Below are 23634 nucleotides of genomic sequence, written 5' to 3' on the forward strand. Positions count from 1 at the left end.
CCTGCAGTAAGCTTCATTTGGTGGTTACAGTATGTCTCGGGTCCCAATTAGCTCTCAAGAGTGGCACCTCTTTCAAACTGCATCATCCAGCATCCTTGATATTCTGCCTCTGTCAGTAGCTAAGAATTCAGGTCTTTGCTACCACATTCAATCTAACTTGCTTGTCTTCCGCATCCTAGACAGTTTTCTCCTTTGCCTGTTGATGATCTCCATCCCTAGACTTCTAACCCAGTTCGCACTATTTGACCTATTGAAATTGCCTAAGCTTGTCTTGACATGGAACCTCCGAGTTCCACTTGGCTGTTGTCCCTGGGGAAATTTCTCCATGCCATCTTGGCTTATTATAGATGAACTGAGAAAGTGGCTTCTTCCCAATGTTCCATTTCCTTTTGCTACCGCCTGCTGTCATATACATTTATAGCTATGTTTGTATGCTGCAAAGAGCCAGCTCTACGTCATATAAACTAATTAAATAAAACTACATTTCATTTTTTTTTAAATGAGACTGCTGTTTAATGTACACAGAACTGTGAAATGATTTTTGTCATTTGTTGCTTTTTAATTATTATTTCCAAAGCTCTTGCACATTCAAGGTCTTCAGCTTGCACTGGGGCAAAAGTATACCTTGAAATGGGGGCAGCCTACTGAAGATACAGAAAAATTCAATTGTTATCCATACCCAGAACCAACACAAAGCACTTGTGAAGAACGTGGCTGTTTCTGGCAGGTAAGCAACTGGGAATTTGTGAAACAGGTGAAATGGAACCATTTGATGTGCCAAAAAATTACCCAGTTTCTGAATCTCATCTGATACCATTTCGTTTTGTGATGATGAATTTTAATTTTGATCTGAAACTATGGGAATGTAAGACCCTTCCTTCCTTCCTTCCTTCCTTCCTTCCTTCCTTCCTTCCTTCCTTCCTTCCTTCTTTCTTTCTTTCTTTCTTTCTTTCTTTCTTTCTTTCTTTCTTTCTTTCTTTTTTTTAAAAAAAATTTTTATTGCGTTTCTTTCCATAGTTTTGTACATTGCAAACACATACAATAGATACAAGAAACAATTTTTCCTTTTTTAACAAGACAAAAAACAACACACACAGAAAAAGAAAAGAAAAAAGAATACATCCCTATTTGGACTTCCCCACCCCTTCCGGATCTGCGTTCTTTAAATTAACAATGTCAGCAATTTGTTACCTTATTTCATACCTCACTGTAACTTTCAATTGTTATGTATCCAGATTCAATGTATTATATCTCAGTTTTAATACCTTTAAAATAAACATAACATATTCAATTCAATTTGTCTCCTTTTCTCTTTTATCACTTATTTTACCATTTACTTAATCATAATTGCTAAAGCATAACATTTCCTGATCGTGCACTATCTTAAGATTCATACAGTTTGTAATATTTTTGCAAATAGTCTTTAAATTTTTTCCAGTCCTCCTCAATTGTTTCTTGATCCAAATCTCGGATTCTGCCGGTCAGTTCAGCTATCTCCATGTAGTCCATCAACTGCGTCTGCCATTCCTCCAGCGTGGGCAAATCTTGTGTCTTCCAACTCTTTGCGATGAGTATTCTTGCTGCTGTGCTAGCGTACATAAACAAAGTTCTGTCCTTCTTTGACATTTTCTGGTCCACCATACCCAGCAGGAAGGCCTCTGGTTTCTTGGGAAAGGTATACCTAAATACCTTTTTCAATTCATTATAAATCATTTCCCAGAAAGCCCTCACTTTTGGGCAGGTCCACCAGAGATGAAAGAAGGTCCCCTCTGCCTCCTTACACTTCCAACATTTGTTGTCAGACAGGTGGTGAATCTTAGCTAACTTGACTGGGGTCATGTACCACCGGTATATCATTTTCATAATGTTTTCCTTCAAGGCACTACATGCCGTGAATTTCATTCCGGTGTTCCATAACCTTTCCCAGTCTTCAAACATAATGTTATGTCCAACATCCTGTGCCCATTTTATCATGGCAGATTTAACTGTTCTTTCTTTCTTTCTTTCTTTCTTTCTTTCTTTCTTTCGGATTTGCAGTTCTACACCAATATTGGCTTTTTATGGGCAGTTTTAGCTGAGTTTGTTTTGTTTTGTTTTTAAAGTTGCTTTGACCATATTTTACTTGTGACAGATACCCTTAAATTGTTCCTTAAGCTCTTTGTATGCCTTAGCCCTTGTTAGTCCTCCCATTGCCCATTGTCAGTCCTATTTCCTGTTTATTGCTGAAGCCTCTCTCATAGTGTTGACTTACTTAATATGGTCTTTTATTTCAGGTTGTCTCTACTCCTGGTGTGCCTCACTGCTTTTATCCCAAGAATTATGGCTACACCGCCAGTAACATTCAACACAGTGCTGAGGGCGTGACAGCTGATCTGCAGAGGAACACAATCTATCCTAATCCTTATGGGTCTCAATCACCAGCTGTTGACCAGCTTCGCTTGGTAGTGACCTACCATTACAACAACATGCTGCAGTTTAAGGTAAACTGTAATCTCATGGAGTACACCCCCCCCTTAAGATGCTGCAGCTAACAAACCTTCCCCAAGGATGGCACTCTTAATAAACCCTTTTGGTGCATCCTCTCAGTTCCATGACATGATAATCCCATCATTGCAGCTGTTGCTGGAGAAAAGTACTTTCAGTATGCAGACATCAAAGGCTTATCAGCACTTACATTTTGCTCTGTTTTTTCCAGGCACAGGTTCATGCTTAAGAGCTCTGTGTCTGAGTGTTGTTGTCAGGTTTGGGTTTGTTTGTTTTTTGCCCCAAAGCTTTCTCCACAAAAACCCCTTCTTTAGTGCTTAATCGGAGCAAACAGCAATTCAGGTTTTCTGCAGATTGCCATTTGCTCCGATTGAGCTTTAATGAGCATGTTTTTTTGTGGAAAAGTTCCAGAGCAAAAAATAAAATTAAAATGGGCCCTCAGATATGGAGCATTTAAGAGCAGACTATACCTGGGAAAAGCAGAGGAAAAGTAAGTGTGGATAAGCCTTGGGATGTATCTCCAGTGCATTCTACCAGACTAGATCCACTGAAATTAATAGATGATTTAGTCATGCTCATTACTTTCAGTGGGTCTCCTTGGAGTGGAACTAACATTGCAGACAACCCATTAGAAAGTGCATGATAAGAAGCTTTGAAAAGTCAGTGCCAACAAGCAGAGCACTTCTACAATGGGGCAATAATATGGCCCTTTTTCTCTCTGGCTGTCCTTTGCTAGATTGGTCAATACCATTTTTATAATTCTGTGAAGCTTTTGCCTGCTGAAGTCATTTTTTATTGTGATTTCTACCATGGATGTTTTTGAATATATTTTTAAAAGTAGCTTTTACTAGTGTGCAATGTATTAAACTGTGATTTTAAATTGGAGCGAACTGTGCATGGGCACTGGAAAAGCGGGATAAAGATTCTCATGTAAATAAAATAGGTAATAAAACAGTAGTTGAACTGTCCTTTTGCATTGACTCTTATAGATAAGCAGGTCCTTGTGATGTTTGGTTTTGTTACATATCTTATGCACGCTGAAGAATGCTCCCTTCTCCGTAGATCTATGATCCCAACCACAAAAGATACGAAGTTCCAGTCCCACTCTTCACGCCAAGCAGCTCTCAAAGTACAGAAGCTAGCCGGCTCTATCAAGTGGACATTGTGAACAATCCATTTGGCCTTCAGATCCGACGCAAAAGCACAGGAACTATTATGTAAGTGGAACCTTTGATTTTATCGATAGATTCATTTCAGCAAGGATCAGCAGGAAAACACCCTGAACCAAGGTCTTAATTTGCTTATGAGGCTACGGTATCATTCACACAAATTCAGACAAGGAAGGAGTGTGTGTGTGTGTGTGTTGTTATTTCCACTAAACATTTATCAAGCATCCTGGAGTCTCCCTGGCCAACCACTCTTCCTGATCTCAAAAAGGCCCATAGAAGGAATTACCTCATCAACACCATGCAGATAAAACATACTTAAAGTGCATGGGTTCTCCCAGAGAATCCTGAAAAATGTAGTTTCTGAAGGGTGCTGGGAGTCATAGCTCTGCGAGGGCTAAACTACAGTTCCTGGGATTATTTGTGCTCTAAATGTATCGTGTGGGTGTTGCAATGTAGGCCTCAGGAAAGACTGTTTCATGCTACTACAGTGGTACCTTGAAGACTGTTTCATGCTACTACAGTGGTACCTTGGTTCTCAAACTTAATCCGTTCTGGAAGTCCGTTCCAAAACCAAAGCGTTCCAAAACCAAGGCGTGCTTTCCCATAGAAAGTAATACAAAATGGATTAATCTGCTCCAGACTTTTAAAAACAACCCCTAAAGGGGCAATTTAACATGAATTTCACTATCTAACAGACCATAAAATGTAAGCAATAATCAATGTTCTGTACTATAAAATAAATAAGATAGTATTGTAGATGATAAAAATTAAAATTAATTTTTTTCCTTACCTGTACTGATGGATAGACATAAAATGAAAAACAAGCCACAGTCACAAAAATGAAAAACCACACAAACAGAAATGCAAAAAATTAGCAAAAACAAAAGCACCAAATATCACCTCAGGACACTGCAATCAGAAATGGAAGATTTTAATTACGATGGCAGGGGAGACTCAAATGAGCGGGGCAAGGGCAGAAGCAAGAGGAAAAAAGGCTTAATTACTATGCGGGGGACTCAAATTTGCTGCACAACAAACTCAGGAGCACAGCGTTCTGGTTCCAAGTTGTTCGGGAACTAAGCTGTTCGAAAACCGAGGTACCACTGTAATTGCCTGACCAGTGGTCTGCATGCAGCAAACAAACTAAACACCCCTTTTGTTAATGTATATATATAAATACATAAAACAACACCCTGCACCTCACCCACGAGAATTTTCTCGAACTTTTCTCTCCCAGTTGATAATTTTTTATGTGTGTGTTTTTTCCTCATTAATTGAAGGAGAATGCTTGTTCATTTGTTTTGAAGAGGATAAATGCTTAGCCTAGCACTAGAGGGCTGCCAGTTCTAAATATGTCTCTCATGGATGGCATTCCATCATGACATCTATAATAACTGAGATCATTGTGAGGATTTGATATGAGGTTGCTAAAGAGGGTTTGTGCTGTCTGTCTCCACCATATTCTGCTTGTATCTTTTAGAAATTAAAAAAAAAAAAAAAATACTACAAAAATGCAGTGAGTAATTTTTTTCCAAATTAAGGCAAATCCTGGTAAGCATTGCCCCCGGAATGTCTCACCCACTCACTGAAGTGTGGAACATGTAAAGTATGTTCAAATATTTGCTTTTAAAAAAAAAAAATCACTGCAGGCAAGTGCACATTTACTCTGCTAAAACAAATAGAGTATGGATTTAATCTAACATGTATGTTCACATCAAGAGGGCATTGTATTATCAATGTAGTGACGCAGAGAGAGAGATGTACCAGGAAAAATTGAAGCTCTGAACAAAATTTGTAAATATCAAACAGAAACATGGTGAAACCCTTTCCACTTTGGAAGCAAGGACAAATGTGTCATAACTCCAAAAATCTGGGGTGTGGAGATTTTTGGAATAACCTGTAGGTTTAGCACAAACATTTTTGTTCTGATGACAACTGGCCAGACAATTACTACATATTCTTCTCCAGAAGAAAAGTGTTCTCAGTTTGAATCTCACTGATTCTGTAATAAAATTAGCAATGACTCAGATAATTTCTTTGCACTTAAACACCAAGATGTGCCTGTACCAGACTAAGAGAAAGGTTGAGAATTACAGAGCAATAACTGGTAATATGTGGTACCCACATCCCAGAAACTGAGACCTCCGGGTATAGGGTGGTATATAACTTCAATAAATAAAATAAACTATATTCTTTCATTTTTCACTACCACCCCTGATTGTGGAAGGAGATGGGTGGAAATGAGCTCAGTGGCCCCTCACCTTACTCATTCACATGTTAATCCACCACTATTCTTGCATTTCTCCTCTGTGTTTTGAGGGCTAGCTATCTAGAGCATGAAACCTGCTCTACTTTAGCAGGCTCCCTGTATAATTAAGCACCTTGAAAGAGAAGGTTTCTATGATCTGCGTGAGATCCTATTGGAATAGAGCAGATAGCCCAGTGCAGACATTCTGCCTCCAATGTGTGGGGGGCTGCAGGAATGAGGACATGTGGGTTGGCAAACAGCCAACAATTATGTCCCTAGTATCCTTTGGGGGTGGGAGAAAATATAAGGGTAGAATAAGTTGGGTTTCTGTGTCGTCCGGCCAAAAGGTACACACACACGTGTATGTGTGTGTGTTTGTGTTTGTGAGAGAAAGAGAGAGAGAGAGTATGTATGTAGATAGGACTACCTCAGAAATGCACATTTGGAAAATAACTTAACGTGAAGTTGCCACCTAAGTTCAGCTGGAGCCAGTACCCTGACTCTTATCTTGAAAATGTGGCCAAATGTGCTTTTCAGAAGCATTGGTTATTTCTTGGCTGTCTCCCACGAGAAATGACCACTTTTCTGCTTTGCATGAGTTGCACCATATGATATAGACCAGGCACGTCCAACTCCCAAGAGACTGCAATCTACTCACAGTATAAAAGAACTGGCAGTGATCTACCCATTGTCACTGGAGGATTGACCAGAGTTGTTGAACTTTTTATTTATTTTTTTAGAAAAAAATTATCAGGGGGTCGAAAGATCGACCAGGGACATCCTGTGATCGACCAATAGATCGCTAACCTGTTGGACATGCCTGATATAGACTAACCATCCTTCTTTTACAGCTGGAATTCTCAGGTGCCGGGCTTCACCTTTAGCGACATGTTAATTCAGATTGCTACTCGCCTACCATCACAGTATGTGTACGGATTTGGAGAAACTGAGCACACTCAATTCCGGAGGGATATGAACTGGCAGACCTGGGGAATGTTCACAAAAGATCAACCACCCGGTGTAAGCCGAATTCTTGCTCACTCTTCTGCTTTTTTTCCTCAGTTTGTGTCACTGTCTCAGTTTTCCTACTTTGGACTTGCTTCCTTTCCTAAACAGCAAAAATAACTTTGAATTTTTTTAGAAAGCAATGAACATCTTTTAAAAGGACAACAATGAGTGCTGTAAATGTATAATATGGTAATTTGGTCTATAAAAATGGTTGGGGGAAGGGATAATGTTAGGAGTTTCCTATCAGATTTCTGTTATTAGTCAGTCAATATGGGTTTCTTTGGGCCAGGGTCTTGGACTTTAGATAGACCTGTTGACAGCCTTTAATGCTCTGTTCATATATTTCCATGGAAGTTGGGATGGCCTAAGACTAGGAGGTAGTCAGAAAAAAGTACAATGGGGTGTGTGTATCAAGGTTGCTATGAATGGAGAACAGCACAGTGCAGTTGAAGAGTGACAGAACTGAGTTTAGGCTCCCAAAGTTAGCAGTGTTTTTGAAAACAGGCTTCCTCTCCTTCAAGACCTGATGTGATAGCAATGAACTTTTTTTTTTAAGTTCCAACAAAAACATCACAAGCCTCTAGTGACTTCCTCCTACAAAGGGAAATCAAACCTGGCTAAGTACTGATATACCTCTGCTCAAAGAATTGGGGTGGTGGAGCAGTAAGAATTGTTCAGGACTGAGTTTGAGGTGGCACACACCCCGGGCTTCATCCAGATATGTGTATATCTTCAGAAGAGATATGTGGACTTAGATGCAGAAGAAATGAAATCCTTCTGCCTTTATTTTTTTACAGTACAAGCTGAACTCCTATGGCTTTCACCCCTTCTACATGGGACTTGAAAATGATGGAAATGCTCATGGAGTTCTTTTGCTGAACAGCAATGCTATGGGTAAAAGAACAACATTTTTTAAAATAAAAAAAATCTGTACAGAATTTCATTTTTTGTTCATACATTTATGGCAATTGATTATTGATTTCCTATTCCTTCTGGATTTTTCAGATGTCACCTTCCAGCCAACACCTGCCCTGACATATCGCACAATTGGAGGAATTTTGGACTTTTACATGGTTTTAGGGCCGAAGCCAGAAGAAGTAGTTCAGGAGTACACTGCAGTAAGACATCTACTGTTATAATATCCCAGTCTAGCAATGGATATTAATTTCTTTTTTACCAGTTTCTCTATATGTCCATCCAATATGGATGGATATTTACATCACGAAGGCCAGCTGTACAGACCAGATGCATCAGTTCTTATTGGTTTGGGGGACTGTTTGTGTGCTACCACATTTCAATGTTTTGTTTTGTTTCAATTCTATGATTTGTTCTTCATTTGTAGCTAATTGGACGTCCTGTCATGCCACCCTATTGGGCCTTGGGATTCCAGCTTTGCCGCTACGGGTACAAAAACACGTCTGAGGTTGCCGAAGTGTATGATGCAATGAGGGCAGCTAGAATACCCTACGTAAGTGTCTTGCAGCTGTGCTCTTCAGATTCCAATCGATGATTATTTTGTTGGAAGAAGATTTCAAAATGATTCAGAAAATCAGGAATATATCAATCCCAACTGAGTTCTGTATAAAACATTACCCAAAGTTCTATGCAGACAAAATCAAGGGAGAAAGAAAGAGTGGAGGAAAGAGGCACAGACCTAGTTTGTATGGTTAAGGTCAGCAAAGAAACAGTTTTGCCCTTCTCTATCCCAGTGATATCTCAAAGTGAAAACCGTTTTTAAAATCTTTTAAAAAGCAATAAAACATTCTCAGAAAATTTAAGATTTGCATTTTTAGGTGTGTGTGTCTTAGCTATGGCTCAGTTTGTGAAGTGACCCTTCAACTTTCCTAATGTCATTTAGACATGCTTGAAATTGAACCTGAAGGCTTTGCTTTTGCATTATAGTTTTGAATTTTAATAGTTAATAAAACAACAACAAAATTGGGGGCTAAATTGTTTGGTCCAACCCTAGAATATATTCTAATCTTATCATGCTGTAGATGCACACTGAAAGAATCTTGGGGTATTTATTTATTTATTTATATAAATAAATAAATATTATATATTTATTTATTTATTTATATAAATAAATTTATATACTGCCCTATACCTAAAGGTCTCAGGGAGGTTCACAGAATCAAGTATGCTTCTGGATATATGGATCTGAACTTGAACATTCTTAACTGTATTGAGGCATATTTGATATTGAAAGTCCATGCTTTCTTTGTTTTGCATCTTGAACATGTTGAGATTATTTTAAATTAATCATCTCCAGGTCTTCAGTTTATTTTTCACACATGTTTTTACTGTTTTATTTTAACACAGGATGTCCAATATACAGACATTGATTACATGGAACGGAAGCTAGACTTCACACTTGGCAAAAACTTCTCTGACCTTCCAGCTTTTGTTGATCGAATAAAATCGGAGGGTTCAAGGTACATCATCATTCTGGTTAGTAATTTTTAATCATTCTTGAGATACCATTGTGGAATGCTGGTAGCATGCATTATTGGTCCAGTACCTCAATGTACAGGGACGCGGGTGGCGCTGTGGGTAAAAGCCTCAGCGCCTAGGGCTTGCCGATCGAAAGGTCGGCGGTTCGAATCCCTGCGGCGGGGTGCGCTCCCGTTGCTCGGTCCCAGCGCCTGCCAACCTAGCAGTTCGAAAGCACCTCCGAGTGCAAGTAGATAAATAGGGACCGCTTACTAGCGGGAAGGTAAACAGCATTTCCGTGTGCGGCTCTGGCTCGCCAGAGCAGTGATGTCACGCTGGCCATGTGACCCGGAAGTGTCTCCGGACAGCGCTGGCCCCCGGCCTATAGAGTGAGATGGGCGCACAACCCTAGAGTCTGTCAAGACTGGCCCGTACGGGCAGGGGTACCTTTACCTTTACCTTTTCCCTCAATGTACACACAAGCTATGTACCTGTTCCTTTAGGGGAAGTGCAACCCCACCAGAACAGGCAGTCTGCTCAATTACCCGACCCTGGGAACTGTCTCTTCACAGCACTTCTGTCTCAACATGATTCAGTTTCAGTTTATTGGTTCTCATGAAGCCCATCATTGCCTCAAGACACCAATCCAACTTCTGCACAATCTCTCCTGATCAGTAGCAGTCCATGGGGTTTGGTAGAGTTGAATGCTCCCCATTTGTGGTTGTGGGGGGCTGTGGGGGCAGGAGGTTTGAGCCTACATGGTACACAGGTGGAGCCAATCAGGTGCTCTTCCAGTGTGTCTGTCTAGTCCTAACCAGCTTTTGTTTGCTTTATCTAATAAAATCAGAATGTTCAAGGCTCATTGCTTAGTTCTTCAAGCTTTCTTGAGCTATCATTATGCACTTTGGATAATATGCAGTTTTCATTGTGCTCTGTTGAATAGTTTGCGTTACCAGTCCTGGCAATATAATAACCATGGTTCTGGATAAGACCAAGGGTCCATTTGCACCAGTATCTCATTTCCAACCATGGACGGCCAGATAGCTTCAGGAGTCATCAAGGCAACAGCTTTCACCTACTCATTGTTCCCCAGGATCTGATAAGCAGAGGGGCAATGCCCCTCAAAACTTATCACAGTGAAATATATAAACTATGCAAAAGCTGAATAAGGAACTCCTTCTATATAATCCCTTGAAATAACTGGATGAGGGCTTGCTCTGGGTTTCCCTTCCACCAGAGGTCATGCTGCTGTCCACAGATAACCTTATTCATTTTGTGATTCTCTACCACAAAGAGCTCCATTAGCATCACTCACTGGATTCTTTCAGAAACTCAGACGGAAAACCTGCATCCTCCAAGAAGGTTGGGAGGTGCGGAAGAAGTCATGTCATGTACAGAGCAGAATGAATGAATGAGTGGAAAGCATTAGCACTGCTCATTTAATGTAACAGTAATTTTCGATTTTCCTTTAGGATCCAGCCATATCAGGCAATGAAACTGAACCATATAACACCTTCACAAGTGGTGTTCAGGAGGATGTTTTTATCAAATGGATCAACAGTTCAGACATTGCATGGGCGAAGGTATTGTTGAAAAATGTCATTGCCTTACTTGCCACAACCCAAATTCAGTTTGATGAAAAGCATAGTTTGCCCCTATGCACCCTCCTACCCAGCCTAAATGGAGTCACTCTTCATTAAATAAAAGCATAGATTGTTTCCAAATGCATACAAGAATTCCGTGCATCTAACTCTACATTTCTTCCTTTCCCACAAGGTGTGGCCAGATTATCCCAATGTAACTGTTGATGAAAATGCAAGTTTGGAAGTTCAACTGGAGGTACTTAAAAAAAACAAACCCCCAAAAACCCCAAACCCAGTTTCCTCAATTAACTCTCAGTGGTTACAGAAAATCTCAGTCCTGATCATTTCTTTTTCAAAACCTCCTGTGGCCCATGACAATAATGGCATATACCCACAACAGGGTTCTTTGATTGAATTCATTCTTTAGAGTTTAAAGCATATAGTTTGTCAAAGCAGAGAAGTGCAGTGCACTAACTGGAGTTACTTAATTTGCCAGGCTTCCTCCCAGTCATCTTAGGTGAGGTGTTTGCTGTGGGGTGTGTGTGTGAGATAGAGAGAGAGAGAAAGAGGGGTGGGTGGGGGTCCAGTGTGAATTTCACTGCCTAGAGTTGCCTGTTTGGCACCAGTTTTAAAGCTCTTTTCTCCCGGCTTTCTCACATAATATTTGAACACGCTGTCAATTGCTTTATTTTTATATTTGTATTCTACTTTGTTTTGCAAAGCCCCTTGGAATCTTTGTGAAAGGGGTGGTATGGAAATATTTTAATTTTCTCCCTTGCTCTGTGTTTTTATCAGCTGTACCGGGCTTATGTCGCTTTCCCAGATTTCTTGCGCAGTTCCACATCGCAGTGGTGGCAAAGAGAGCTAGTGGACTATCATGCCAATGTACTCAAATACGATGGGCTGTGGACTGTAAGTATCACATACTGAGAGGTTTCCCTGCTGCCTCTCAGTCCAAGCTCTCGATATCCCCATTCAGAAATGGCTGAGTCTGCTGCTGCATTCGGTCCTGCCACTCCCAGATGGGGTTTGCATTGCTCCTGAGTAGCACAGCCTCACCATAAATTGAAAGCATTCTTATATGACTTTCACACTCGTGGAGAATCCTGGGATCTGTAGTTTGTTAAGGGTGCCAGAAGATGTAGGACTTTTCCCCTAGCATGCATAAGGCTTGGAAAGTGATTGCCACGCCCATCAGAAATATACTCTCCTTCCAACCCAGGAGGGTGTAGCTCTTCCCCTCTCCTTTTCAATTGACCTGGCACATCCCAGAGTAGTATGAGTAGTCATTGGGAAGAAAAAAACCATCACAAGGTTTCTCAGCACACTACTGCACAGCAAGGGAGAAGGAAAGAGTCAGGCTTGTTTCTTAATGTCCACCAACGTGCAACTAATATTCTTCCCACTGGATGGAAAAGTGAAGCTAACTGGGGGCATATGGTTTAGAGAATACAAACTGGGAAGGAGGTGTTTGAGGTGAGCGTTTGTGAATTTCTGCTCTGAGCTGAAGCTTGGAGATGCTCACCAGCATTTACAAAATGTGCTGTTTTTTATATTTTGTAATTTCAAACTATATTTTAGGACATGAATGAACCATCCAACTTCATTGATGGAGCTGTTGGTGGCTGCAGGGATCAAGGCTTAAACAAACCTCCCTATATGCCAGGTAAGAGTAGTTCCTAAAACACACAGGTTCCCTTGGATCAGTGAGACTTAAATTAGGAATAATAACCTTGTCCCATGGCTTTCCATTCATTCATTTAATACTCACTTTAGAGGATTTGAGATTACATCTCACTAACTTAGACTTGTGTTATTCAAAGCACAAAAAAATTCTCAGCTGCTTTACATCTAGTTTCACTTAACGTATTTGTCGATTTGTCACCTCTGTGTACTTTCCTTCAAACAGCACCAGAAACTTTAATTTTTTTCTAATATTTCATTTCAAAAATAAATTCCTCCTTTTAAGGTTATCTATTCTGAACCTTTAGAATAAGTCCCATTAAACATCTAAATAAATTTTATATGATAATTCTTCCACACAACTGCAGACTCCTTTACTGATTGCCTTGACGTACAGATGAGATCCTCTAGGTTCTCATAGTTTATGGAGTCTGCATGTCTCTTGTCTGCCAATAGAAGAGAGCCTATCTCTTATATAAGTGTCCATTTAAACTGGAGAACCAATGTGGATGCAAGAGTCAAGCTGAATTAATGGCGCTGTCCATCGCAAATGACTATCCAGCCATGGACATAAGAGGGAAGGTAATATTATATGTGGAAACGTTACCCTAGACATTTTTGCTGCTGCAGCCTGGACTATATATATCCTTAGTTCTAAGAGAAAATTAACATGTCCCATTCCCTTTGAAAATGGCCCACCTCATTGTATGGTCTTACCCTGTCTCCTCGTTAGCCTTGGTTTTAAGAGAACGAGGACTGGATCTTGTGACGCTGTGCATGGATACTGAACAGCATCTGTCTGACGGAACACCTGTGAGACACTATGATGTACATAACCTGTATGGATGGTCTCAAGCAGAACCAACTTACTAGTAAGATGTTTCCCCTGTTTCATATTCTGGAAATCCTGCTTTCTTTACACAAGATGGTGTTGTGACAGTAAAGGTGTGCCACACCTCACGTTCTGCATTTTTTTGCTAGCATTTTTTCACCAACATTATCCCTTGCACTCTTGAGGTGGCAGAATGGTAATCCATGTGGAATTGATGTTGTGCATTGATGCCACAACTCACCATTTAGATTGCTATAGGTTATTGTGGGGAGGAGCAGGGCAAGTTGCAGCAGCCACTTTGAAATCCAAACTGAGTGGAATCTTTAAGTAGCATAATAATTCAGCATGCAACCCTATATTCACGCGTGCCTTTTTATCTTCCTATTAGTGGTATGCGCAACGCCACAAAGGAACGTGGGATCATTATTACCCGTTCAACTTATCCCTCCAGTGGACGATGGGTAGGACATTGGCTTGGCGATAACTATGCAAGATGGGATCAGCTTACAAAATCTGTGATTGGTAAGGGGGATCTTCGACGTTATCCAATGTTTGCCACAAAAGTGTCTGCTCTGCTTTTTTATAGTAAGGGGATGGAATCTTAATTGGAGTGGTGGCTCCCAGCATCTGCCACCTGTATCATGTTACTGGCAATGTCCTCACTCAACCATATTGGGGTGTGTTTTGGTGTCCCACCACTGTGTCCAGTGCAAGCTGCCACCCCTTTCCTCCAATTTCCTGAGCCAATAGGGATGATTTAAACTATTCACTATGGCAGAAGCATGTGTAGCACTGTAACATAGTTTCTACGATTTCCATCTGGCCCCACAAACCGTTGTACTTGCAGCAGAAACTGGAGACATATTAGCATTCAAAAAGGATCCTGAGAGCATTGGTCACTTCTTTTAAAGAGACAGGTTGCTCAAGAAAATCCTATTGTGCTTCCTTTTGACAGGTATCATGGAGTTCAGCCTCTTTGGAATCTCCTATGTAAGTTCTGCTCCTGGATCGAAGTCTTTGAAACACTTTTGAGTAATCTAGTGTGGCGGAGATCATTCTAACCCCATTCCCCTTTCCATGCTTCCAGACTGGTGCTGACATCTGTGGCTTCTTCAATGACACAACCTATGAAATGTGTGCCCGATGGATGGAACTTGGAGCCTTCTACACCTTCTCAAGAAATCATAATGTGATGGGAACTAGGGTGCGTCTACCTGTTTTGGCAGTGTGTTGCATGCAGTAGTAAAGCGACTGTAATACTGTTGGTAATCTAAAAATGTATGGTTAGTTGCTGGTTTAGACACTCACTCCTCTTCTGATTGCCTACTCCCGATTTTCATTCCTCCCTGATGAAAATAGAGCAGTGAGCTGTTCTGGATGCTGTGTAGCCATGAATTCTTAGCCCTGAATTTTCTCAACCCTGCAATGATGAGTGGACATGTGAAGGGAAGAAAGAGGCTATGTTGCTCAACTTTGCAATAAAAACCAGACTGATTCCCTGCCTCCTTGCTACTCACTCTCCAACATTACATATTGGCTGTGGTTCTGATTCAAAAAAAAAAATGCAGCTATCCAGTGTCTGCCGTGTCTTATCAGGAATGCTGCTCCACAGAATGGGGCAGCCACACTAAAAGCCCTGCTCTGAGTTATGCCCAAAGTGGGAGGGTTGTAGGCCATTGCACAATGTGAAAAGTTTTGGTGTGACAGTGTTGTAGACCTGCGTAACTTCCTTGGCTCTGCCCCTGCTCCCAGCACTGATATAACATGCATCTGTACATGTCTGATATGCCACAGGTGGCACAACAAACCGTCCCCACTCACTGCCAGCAGTCAGGGGAGCACACACATGTGTCTAGAAACACATATTTCCCTAGTGGGTTACACAAACACAACCTATGGGTAGCTTGGAGGGAATAATGACCCTGGGTCAGTGATGGGTGCATTGCTTTGAAGGCTTACTCAGAAGAGGTTTCAGAAAGTGGAGTTTTTTCAAAGGCTGAAAGATAGAAGTATCATCTATATTAATTAATTCCCAAAGGATGTTCCATTTAATATTTCATTTACCTTGTATTTTGTTCCAAAAGCAGTTGATAGAAGGATTTCTTTACTAGAGGTTTCACCCAGGTAGAGATTAGCATCCAAAATATTTCACAACTCCCCCCCCCCCCCCGGCTGCAGCCAGACTCATACTAAATCTACAAAATGCAGCCAGTTTATTATGCTATTCTGTTTGACTCAACATATGTTGCCTGCCCTGTATTCTCTTATATGTAATGATGTGAGTTTTCTATGGAAATCTGAAAGCCTTTTGATTGATGCTTACCGGGATTTTCTTCCGGGGGAGGGTGGGAGAACAGGGCAAGATATTCTGCAGCCTGAATGAATTTCTTATCTCTTTTACAGAGGCAAGATCCTGTCTCCTTTGATGAAAGATTTGTAAATATATCAAGGGATGTGCTCAGCATACGCTACAGATTGCTACCCTATCTCTACACATTGATGCATAATGCCCATGTCAACGGCGACACTGTTGCCCGTCCTTTGCTGCATGAGTAAGTGTTAAGTGACAACACACTGTGGGGGATACTGTTGTAAAAATTTGTCATGGGCTCAACAAACCAATACATCTTCCCCACCAAGTCAGAAAATATCTCAGGTTATGTTTTAGCATAATTATTGCTTTGGACCCATTGCTACAAGCCTTTAAAGTTTAAACCATGGGTAGGCAAACTAAGGCCCAGGGGTCGGATCAGGCCCAATCACCATCTAAATCTGGCCTGTGGATCAGTGTGTTTTTACATGAGTAGAATGTGTCCTTTTATTTAAGATGCATCTCTGGGTTATTTGTGGGGCATAGGAATTCGTTCATTTTTTTATTTTTATTTTCAAAATATAGTCCGGCCCCCCACATGGTCTGAGGGACAGTGGACTGGCCCCCCGCTGAAAAAGTTTGCTGACCCCTGCTTTAAACCTACACATTGCCCTCTTCCATATCCCCAAACATCCCCAGAAACATCAGTTAGGGATGAGGGAGAAATTATGATTCAATTCACATTTAACAGTGATCACACCTAATTTGCACTTTGTGAGACTCTTCCAGTATTGGCAGGTTCCTCCAAAATCTGTGGAGGCAAAAGGGATATAAAGCTACTACCTTGCTGCCCCCATCAACCTACGGCCAGCCCAAACTATTTCACTATCACCACCAAATACTTAGTCAACCACCAAGAGTTCTCTGTTTTCTTGGCAGAAGCATTGCTGGGGAGAACAAAAAGAAGTTCACTCAGGTGCTTAAAAAAGTCTTTCAATGCTGGAACTAAACAGCTTGATGATAACATCTGGCAACGCAGCAAGGCTTCTTCCTATCTTTGGGAGAAAAGTGAGCTACGGTTTTTAACATTCACCTTGTAGATGGATGCAAATTACTACTTTTTTTTCAAAGTGAAATTAAGAAACTCACTTTCTCTCCCATATCCCTGAGCACACCTCCCCACCCCCCTAGAATTAGGCTGTTGGCGTTTTTAGAAGTCATGTACAATAACTTGTGTCATCCATCTAGTGAGCTTGCCAAGGTTCAGTGAAATGAATAGGTTTGGGAACTAAACCTGACTGAGGACTGGTACCAAGACTTGACTCTTTATTTTTGAAAATCAGCTGAAATAGATTCTCTGCATCCCAGTTGGATGTCTCGTTACATCAAGAAGTCCATTTAAAAAAAATAACAAAATTGGGCAATGTTTTAGAACTGGAATTGATTTATTATGTACTGAGACTGCAAGTCTGATAAGATGAAATAACCATGGTTTACCGTGTTTCTTCAGGTTTGTGGGTGACAAAACAACATGGGACATCTACAAACAATTTTTATGGGGCCCAGCATTTCTCATCAGCCCAGTACTTGACCAAGTAAGCCATTAAATAATACTGTCACTTATAAACGGAAAATGTGTGTGCATGCTATTTTCTGCTTTGTCTTCATTTTACATTCATCTCTTTAAATTCTAGGGTGCTGTGACAGTACATGCTTATATACCAGATGCCCGGTGGTATGATTATCACACGGTAAGCAGCTTAATAAATCTTGTCAAGAGTAACCTCAAATCAGGTGATAAGTTAGATGCAAGTTTAAAATGTCCTATCCAATCAGGTTAGCTCCTTCCAGGCACTGGGCCAGATATCAACTAACCTGTGCCACTAGCAGAAGTTCTCTCATGTATTTGCAATTGCTCAAGAGGGATTTCCCCCCTCTCTTCCCCACAAGGCAGCCCCTGCACCTCCTCCAAGTCTGCTCTGGGGTAAGGTAGGTGCTTGGGAGAACTGCCAGAAGGGAGAGGCAAGATTGTTCTGTTGGCAGATAAAAATGGTTGTGCTGATGGAACAATCTCCTTAGCACTATGTTGAACTCAACTAATTTGAGTAGACTAATTTCAAGGATCATTTCAAGGATACATAGGTGCAGTGCTTTTTTAAAAAAAAATATGTTTAGGGGTACTCTCATTTTGACTCGAGAAAATCACCATTTTATAGTTCAAATCGGGGGAAATAGACACAGTAAATGGACAAAAGTACAAAGAGCATTACCTCATGTTACACAGCTGACAGCCCACAGTCACTTCCACATTGACATGAGGTTGTGTGCACTAACATCTTCCTAGTCATATTGAAATACTGTCCCTCAATGAAGCCAAACCTTCATCAGTAAAACACCACACATCCACATTTCACACTGCTTCACACATTAAAATGCTTGCTTCCGTCTGAGACTCAGGAAACACCGGAAAAGGAAATGAGGCCGCCATTGGGGGTAGCAATGGAACTGACGATTCACCATGCTAGAGAAGAAACTATATATATATATTTACTTTTTTTAAAAAATAGTTTCTTCAAAATAGATTCACAAAATGTTTAGGGGTATGCATCCCCCCAGAAAAAAGCACTGCATAGGTGACACAGTCAAAGTTCAATATCTTGAGGAATATAATTGCACGTTCCTCTTCTGAACCATATCTTTAATGCTCAACTAGTCCCCATCCTTTACAAAGTGGGGAATAGAGGGTTTGGTTTTGAATGGAAGCACAGTGAAGGACAGGAAGACATAAGAAGAGCCTGCTAGATTTGGTGAGTGTTTCATCTAATCCAGCATCATGTTCTCACAGTGGCCAACCAGATGCCCATGGGGAATGTTTTCCAGCTTAAACAGAGGACAGAATTTCCCTGTTTGTAAAATACACAGAGAAGGAGAAATTCTGACAGTTCGACAGCACCGTTTCAAAGTTCTGCTTTTATGGTTGTAGGGGAAATATATCGGAGTGCGAAGACAATTCCAGGACTTGGATGCACCTTTGGAGCATATCAATCTTCATATCCGGGGTGGCTACATCATCCCCTGGCAAGAGCCTGATATTACTACCAATGCCAGGTGGGTACAATTTCTCATGGAATGAACTTGAATTTTATGCAGACTTAACTCCGCTTTAGCAGTAGCTGAAATGGTTGATCTCAGGTGATCAGCCATTCAGCTATGGACCTTCAGTGTGTGCCTGCAGATCTTTCTCACTTTCACAGTAAATGGGAAGTTCCTTAAGTTAGGTGGGGAGGTTCATGGGCACACAGGAGCCCAACACCCGCCAAAGAGGTTTCTTGGACAGTCTTCAGAATTCTCATAGAATTACTGAGTTGGGAAAGGACCTTGGAAGTCAATCAGTCCAACCTCCTACTCCATGCAGGATGCCTAGGAACAACACAGGAACATAGGAAGCTGCCTTATATCAAGTCAGACCATTGGTCCATCCAGTCCAGTGCTGTCTACACTGTCTGGTAGTGGCTGTCCCTGGCTTCAGGCAGACATTTCCTACCTGGAGTGACTGGGGATTGAACCAGGGACCTTTTGAATGCAAGGCAGATGTTCTACCATTTTGCTTTGCATCTACTAATCAAATCAAAGTAAAGCAATAGGCATTTCCTAAGGAATGTTTTCTACTTCTTTTCTTGTACTTTTTCTAGCCGGAAGAACCCTCTGGGGCTCACTGTTGCTTTGGATGATAATGGCAATTCCCGAGGAGAACTTTACTGGGATGATGGAATTACAATTGGTAAGTGCCTTGCCAGACAGGAAAGGCCCCAGATTTGGTGACTACAGTGGTACCTCATGTTGCGAACTGTCCCCCTCACGAATTCTTCGGTTTACGTGCTCTGCTAACCCGGAAGTAGATGCCCCTTGTTGGAAACTTTGCCCCGGGATGCAAGGAGAAATCGCGCTCCAGCGGCACGGCAGCAGCGGGAGGCGCCATTAGTGAAAGTGCACCTCATGTTACGAGCAGTTTCTGGTTACGAACGGACTTCCGGAATGGATTAAGTTCACAACCAGAGGTGCCACTGTAATTTATTATGTATGAACTTGGTACCCCATCTTTCTTCATTAGATTATGGGGTGCTGCTATCTCATTTTAGTCTCACAGGACAAAAATTTAGTGAAAGATAGTGACTAGCCCAAATCATCCAATGAAATTGGTGTCAAATTGGGTTATGAACCCGTTCCAATATGCTACTGCCCACTCTGTCTGTTGTTCACCCATCAACCTGCTTTGTCCATCAATGTACAAACTCTCGAACTTAGTTTACTATTCTGAGAAACAATAGTAATATATATTTATACAAATATTTATTTTGCAGATGCATATGAAACTGCCAACTACTACTTTTCAACATTTCAAGTAACGCAGGTAGGTTTATTAACCTATCCCTCCAAATAATTTAAGAAAAGATGCATATTCCTTGTAACAACAAATACATTTTTGCACTCAGGTTTGTCATTCCTCCTGCATACCTTTCCTTATAAAACAATTTCTATATAATTCAAACATGCACATAAAACGTATCTCCAGAATGCATCTCTCCATTGTAGAACGTTGGCCTGGATTCAGAGATTCCCAGGCTGACAATATACAACCAGAGGAGATTTAACAGAGACTCATGTCACACATTTTATTTGAGCATGCCAAAAACAGCTCTTTGGACCTCAGTCATTGCTCAGAGATGATGTGAAAGATTTGTCTGTAGTGCTTGATAGGTTTCATGCATAAATGTCATCACCCGACATGCAGCCTTTGCAAACTGAAGATAAATGTGTGAACTTCGGGCTACTTGCACATGTGCAGGTGGTTGCGTTAGAAGTTGGAGAGTGCTGATGGAATCTGTCTGGAGCATTTAGGGTCCATTTATTAAAAATACAGCCTCTTTTCCTCAATTTTTCAGAATACATTGACTGTCACTGTGGTCCACAACAATCTACCTGATGCCCTTGTGTTAAGAATGGGTTATCTGCACGTCTGGGGAGTCACATCCTCAGTTACAAGTGTTACTGTTACTTATGATGGGCAAACAGAACCAGCTACCCTAGAATATGATTCAGCAAACCAGGTAAGTCCAAAAATATTGGAATTATTAGTGAAAACATTTTTTTTCCTATTCATGTTGCTTACATTTCCAGTCCTCTCAAATCAACACAGTATTTCTTTCCACTTTACATTCTAAGATTTTCTTTTCGCTCGGTATGAGAACAAAATATGCATACAGGCTCATAATAAAGATTTCAAATCAAAATCCAGTCTAGAAGAGATGCTAATATCTGACACAAACGGCACCACTGTGCCTAAGAAATGTCTGTATCTTTTGGTGCGCAGTGGGCGCATGCTTCTTGAAGGTGAAGGTATGCACTGGTATACTGGCGACCTATACAGAAGGGGTGGGGAGTATTTTTCCCCAGGTTGAGGGCCACATTCCTTGATTTGGGAGCGATGAGGAGGAGTGTGGCCTGGTGTGATGATGTAGTCTTTGAAAACTCCTGAGGGGAGATTTGGTGGGAGACATCTGGCCTCCAAGCTTGTGGTCCCCTCCCTCTGCTATACAGAATATTAGCATGCTTAATCCAACTTGGCACCTTTCATGAAGCTGCTTATACAGGGTCTATGAATAACCTCCTCTCCTGGTTTTGGCACCGTAGCATAAAACTTGATAGATGGGGCTGGGGCAGAGATCCTTGAGGAAAAAGCTGGAATACAATATAGTACACAAAGGAGATGGCAGAAATTGCATCATTTCCACATCTCTGACAATTGTGTCGATTTGCAAAATAGTCTGAAACCACCGGAAAGCACATCTTGTGCATCTACGACATGCAGAGAAGAATGTGCAGATTCTCCTATGTCATTAGATTCTAGAGACCCTTGGTTTGGTACCACAGCGTAACCAGGGGGCGCATAGGAAAGATACCCTCTGAAGCTGTGGACTGAGAACCATCCTTTCCTTCCTCAATCATCATTGTGGCAACTTTGCTTTTTCCCCTCCCATCCTGCCCGGTAAACATATAGGATAGAAATCAGTGTCACACACTTCCAGTTGTTCCATCTGCATGAGCATTTCAGCTTGTCAGGTGGGACAAGCCTTGCTACCTCCCTCCACAGTTAGGACCCTCTCAAAGCCAGTTTTGAGGGAGGAGAGGGGGGTATGAAGAAGTCCTTGTGCAGAGCTTCCGCTGGTTAGGTGAATCTTCTTCATCTCCTGCTGCCGCATTAGTTCTGCCTTCCACCGAGACCCCAGTGTAAAAGTGGTCGGCATCATTCCAAGCCATAGGCCTAATTGCCGGTTCTCCTGCAAGTAAATTCATCAAAATCCTGCATTTATATCCTTCTGCTTTACCTCCATTTTGCATTTTTGTTTGCTTTCCTTTCATGTCCTGCATTTCCCAATATTATCACTCAGCTAATTGCTGCTCAGTGCAACAGAACTTCCCGGGAAGCGTGCATTAGTCATCTCTGTAAGCCTGCTCCTTCTTCTTCCAGCTCTCATTTTCTGCCTCTAATAAAATGCATCTCACATTGGGCTAATCTCTCCCTGCTCTTCCTTTTCTCATTTTCACTGCCAGCCTCCTTCCTTCTTCTGCTGACCTTCGGCTGCTATCAGTCTGGAGAAAATGCTTTCAAGTTTCTGCTTCCTCCATCTCTTTCCCACCAGCTTTAGAAGGCTAAAATATTTTCATGCCACATGTCCATGCAGTAATTTAAAAGGTATCTTATCTTTCCCAGCCCTCTTCTTTTTTCTATAACAAGAGATGTTTTTAAATGAAATTGAGATTATCCACCATACTATAGCGATAGCTAAATCTCCCTCTTTTCACACCTCACATTTGGAATTGGAAGCAAGTGCTTAGTGCGGGGAGAGATCCTAAGTTCTGACTTTGAGAACTTTTTTTCTGGCACTCAAAAGTCTGTTTCCAAGAGGTTTAATTAAAGCTAAACATTTATTTGGGTTACAGTGTCCTGTTTTCAACTTGAATAGAACCATTTCTTCTCTTTTGTTTAACCTTTGATCATCTGCCTACCTTTGAACTTTTGGATGACTACCCATTCCTTGTTATCTTTGTCCCATTTCTCCCTTCACACTTGCATAACTTTACCTTATAGAATAGAATTCTTCCCAAATCAGTCAGGATAGTCCCCCCCCCCCCCGCCAGCTTTTCTTTGCATCGACTTTTCTAACTTAGAGCAGTGTTCTGCTGTACAGACCTATTAGTTTTCAGTGACAATTATCAGGGGAATTGTGGGAGGGGGACACACACATATTTTGAGCCCAAGCTATGTTTCTCACAATTCAGCTATGATTCATCATAATCATTTTTAAAAGCTTCCCCTATGTGGTGTATCACTGATGGGGGAATGAAAGATGGGAAACACAACAGTCTTTTTTTTTTTTTTACAATGAAAGCAGCCAAGTTCCCTTCCTCTCATTCAGAAAAAAATTGCCAGCGTTGTAGTTCTAATTACTTAAACATGTTTTCGTATGAGGTTTTGACTAATATGCACATTTTTTGGAGCAGAGTTTTGACAAATAGAATGAATATTTGCATACTGTTTTCACAAATTTTGTGCACATTTTATGCTAGTAGATGCATTTATGTACACACTACTTTTGCTGGAGATGTGCATTGCAAACTTTGGAGAGGAGAGGTGCACATTTTGAAAACAGCTGTGTTTTTATTTGCATATTGAGAAGTGCGAATTAGGTGGTTTTCTCATTCAAATACAAACAATATCAAAATTCTCCCCCATCTTTAGAACATCTAGTGCAAAGTAGAAAGAATGTGCTTTCCGACAAGCCTGAGATCTTGTGTGTTGCATTTTATAATAATACCTGCAT

The 23634-nt window shown here is 41.1% G+C and overlaps 1 protein-coding gene across 3 annotated transcripts in view; it reads left to right on the top strand.

Annotated features, from left to right (window-relative positions):
* SI (sucrase-isomaltase) overlaps nt 1–23634 on the top strand; it is a 109092-nt gene that overhangs the window by 84695 nt on the left and 763 nt on the right. For all 3 annotated transcript variants that reach the window (XM_077929800.1, XM_077929798.1, XM_077929799.1), the window contains exons 48-70: nt 578–727; nt 2274–2480; nt 3547–3701; nt 6753–6921; nt 7707–7803; nt 7915–8027; nt 8252–8377; nt 9232–9360; nt 10815–10925; nt 11119–11181; nt 11721–11837; nt 12507–12591; nt 13342–13480; nt 13829–13962; nt 14396–14430; nt 14528–14644; nt 15844–15992; nt 17262–17346; nt 17446–17502; nt 18735–18859; nt 19444–19532; nt 20113–20162; nt 20695–20859. In XM_077929800.1, coding sequence (XP_077785926.1) covers nt 578–727; nt 2274–2480; nt 3547–3701; nt 6753–6921; nt 7707–7803; nt 7915–8027; nt 8252–8377; nt 9232–9360; nt 10815–10925; nt 11119–11181; nt 11721–11837; nt 12507–12591; nt 13342–13480; nt 13829–13962; nt 14396–14430; nt 14528–14644; nt 15844–15992; nt 17262–17346; nt 17446–17502; nt 18735–18859; nt 19444–19532; nt 20113–20162; nt 20695–20859 — 2667 coding nt within the window. The remainder of the gene's footprint in view (nt 1–577; nt 728–2273; nt 2481–3546; nt 3702–6752; nt 6922–7706; nt 7804–7914; nt 8028–8251; nt 8378–9231; nt 9361–10814; nt 10926–11118; nt 11182–11720; nt 11838–12506; nt 12592–13341; nt 13481–13828; nt 13963–14395; nt 14431–14527; nt 14645–15843; nt 15993–17261; nt 17347–17445; nt 17503–18734; nt 18860–19443; nt 19533–20112; nt 20163–20694; nt 20860–23634) is intronic.

The sequence above is a fragment of the Podarcis muralis genome, chromosome 6, assembly GCF_964188315.1.
Source record: "Podarcis muralis chromosome 6, rPodMur119.hap1.1, whole genome shotgun sequence".
NCBI classification, from domain to species: Eukaryota; Metazoa; Chordata; class Lepidosauria; order Squamata; family Lacertidae; genus Podarcis; species Podarcis muralis.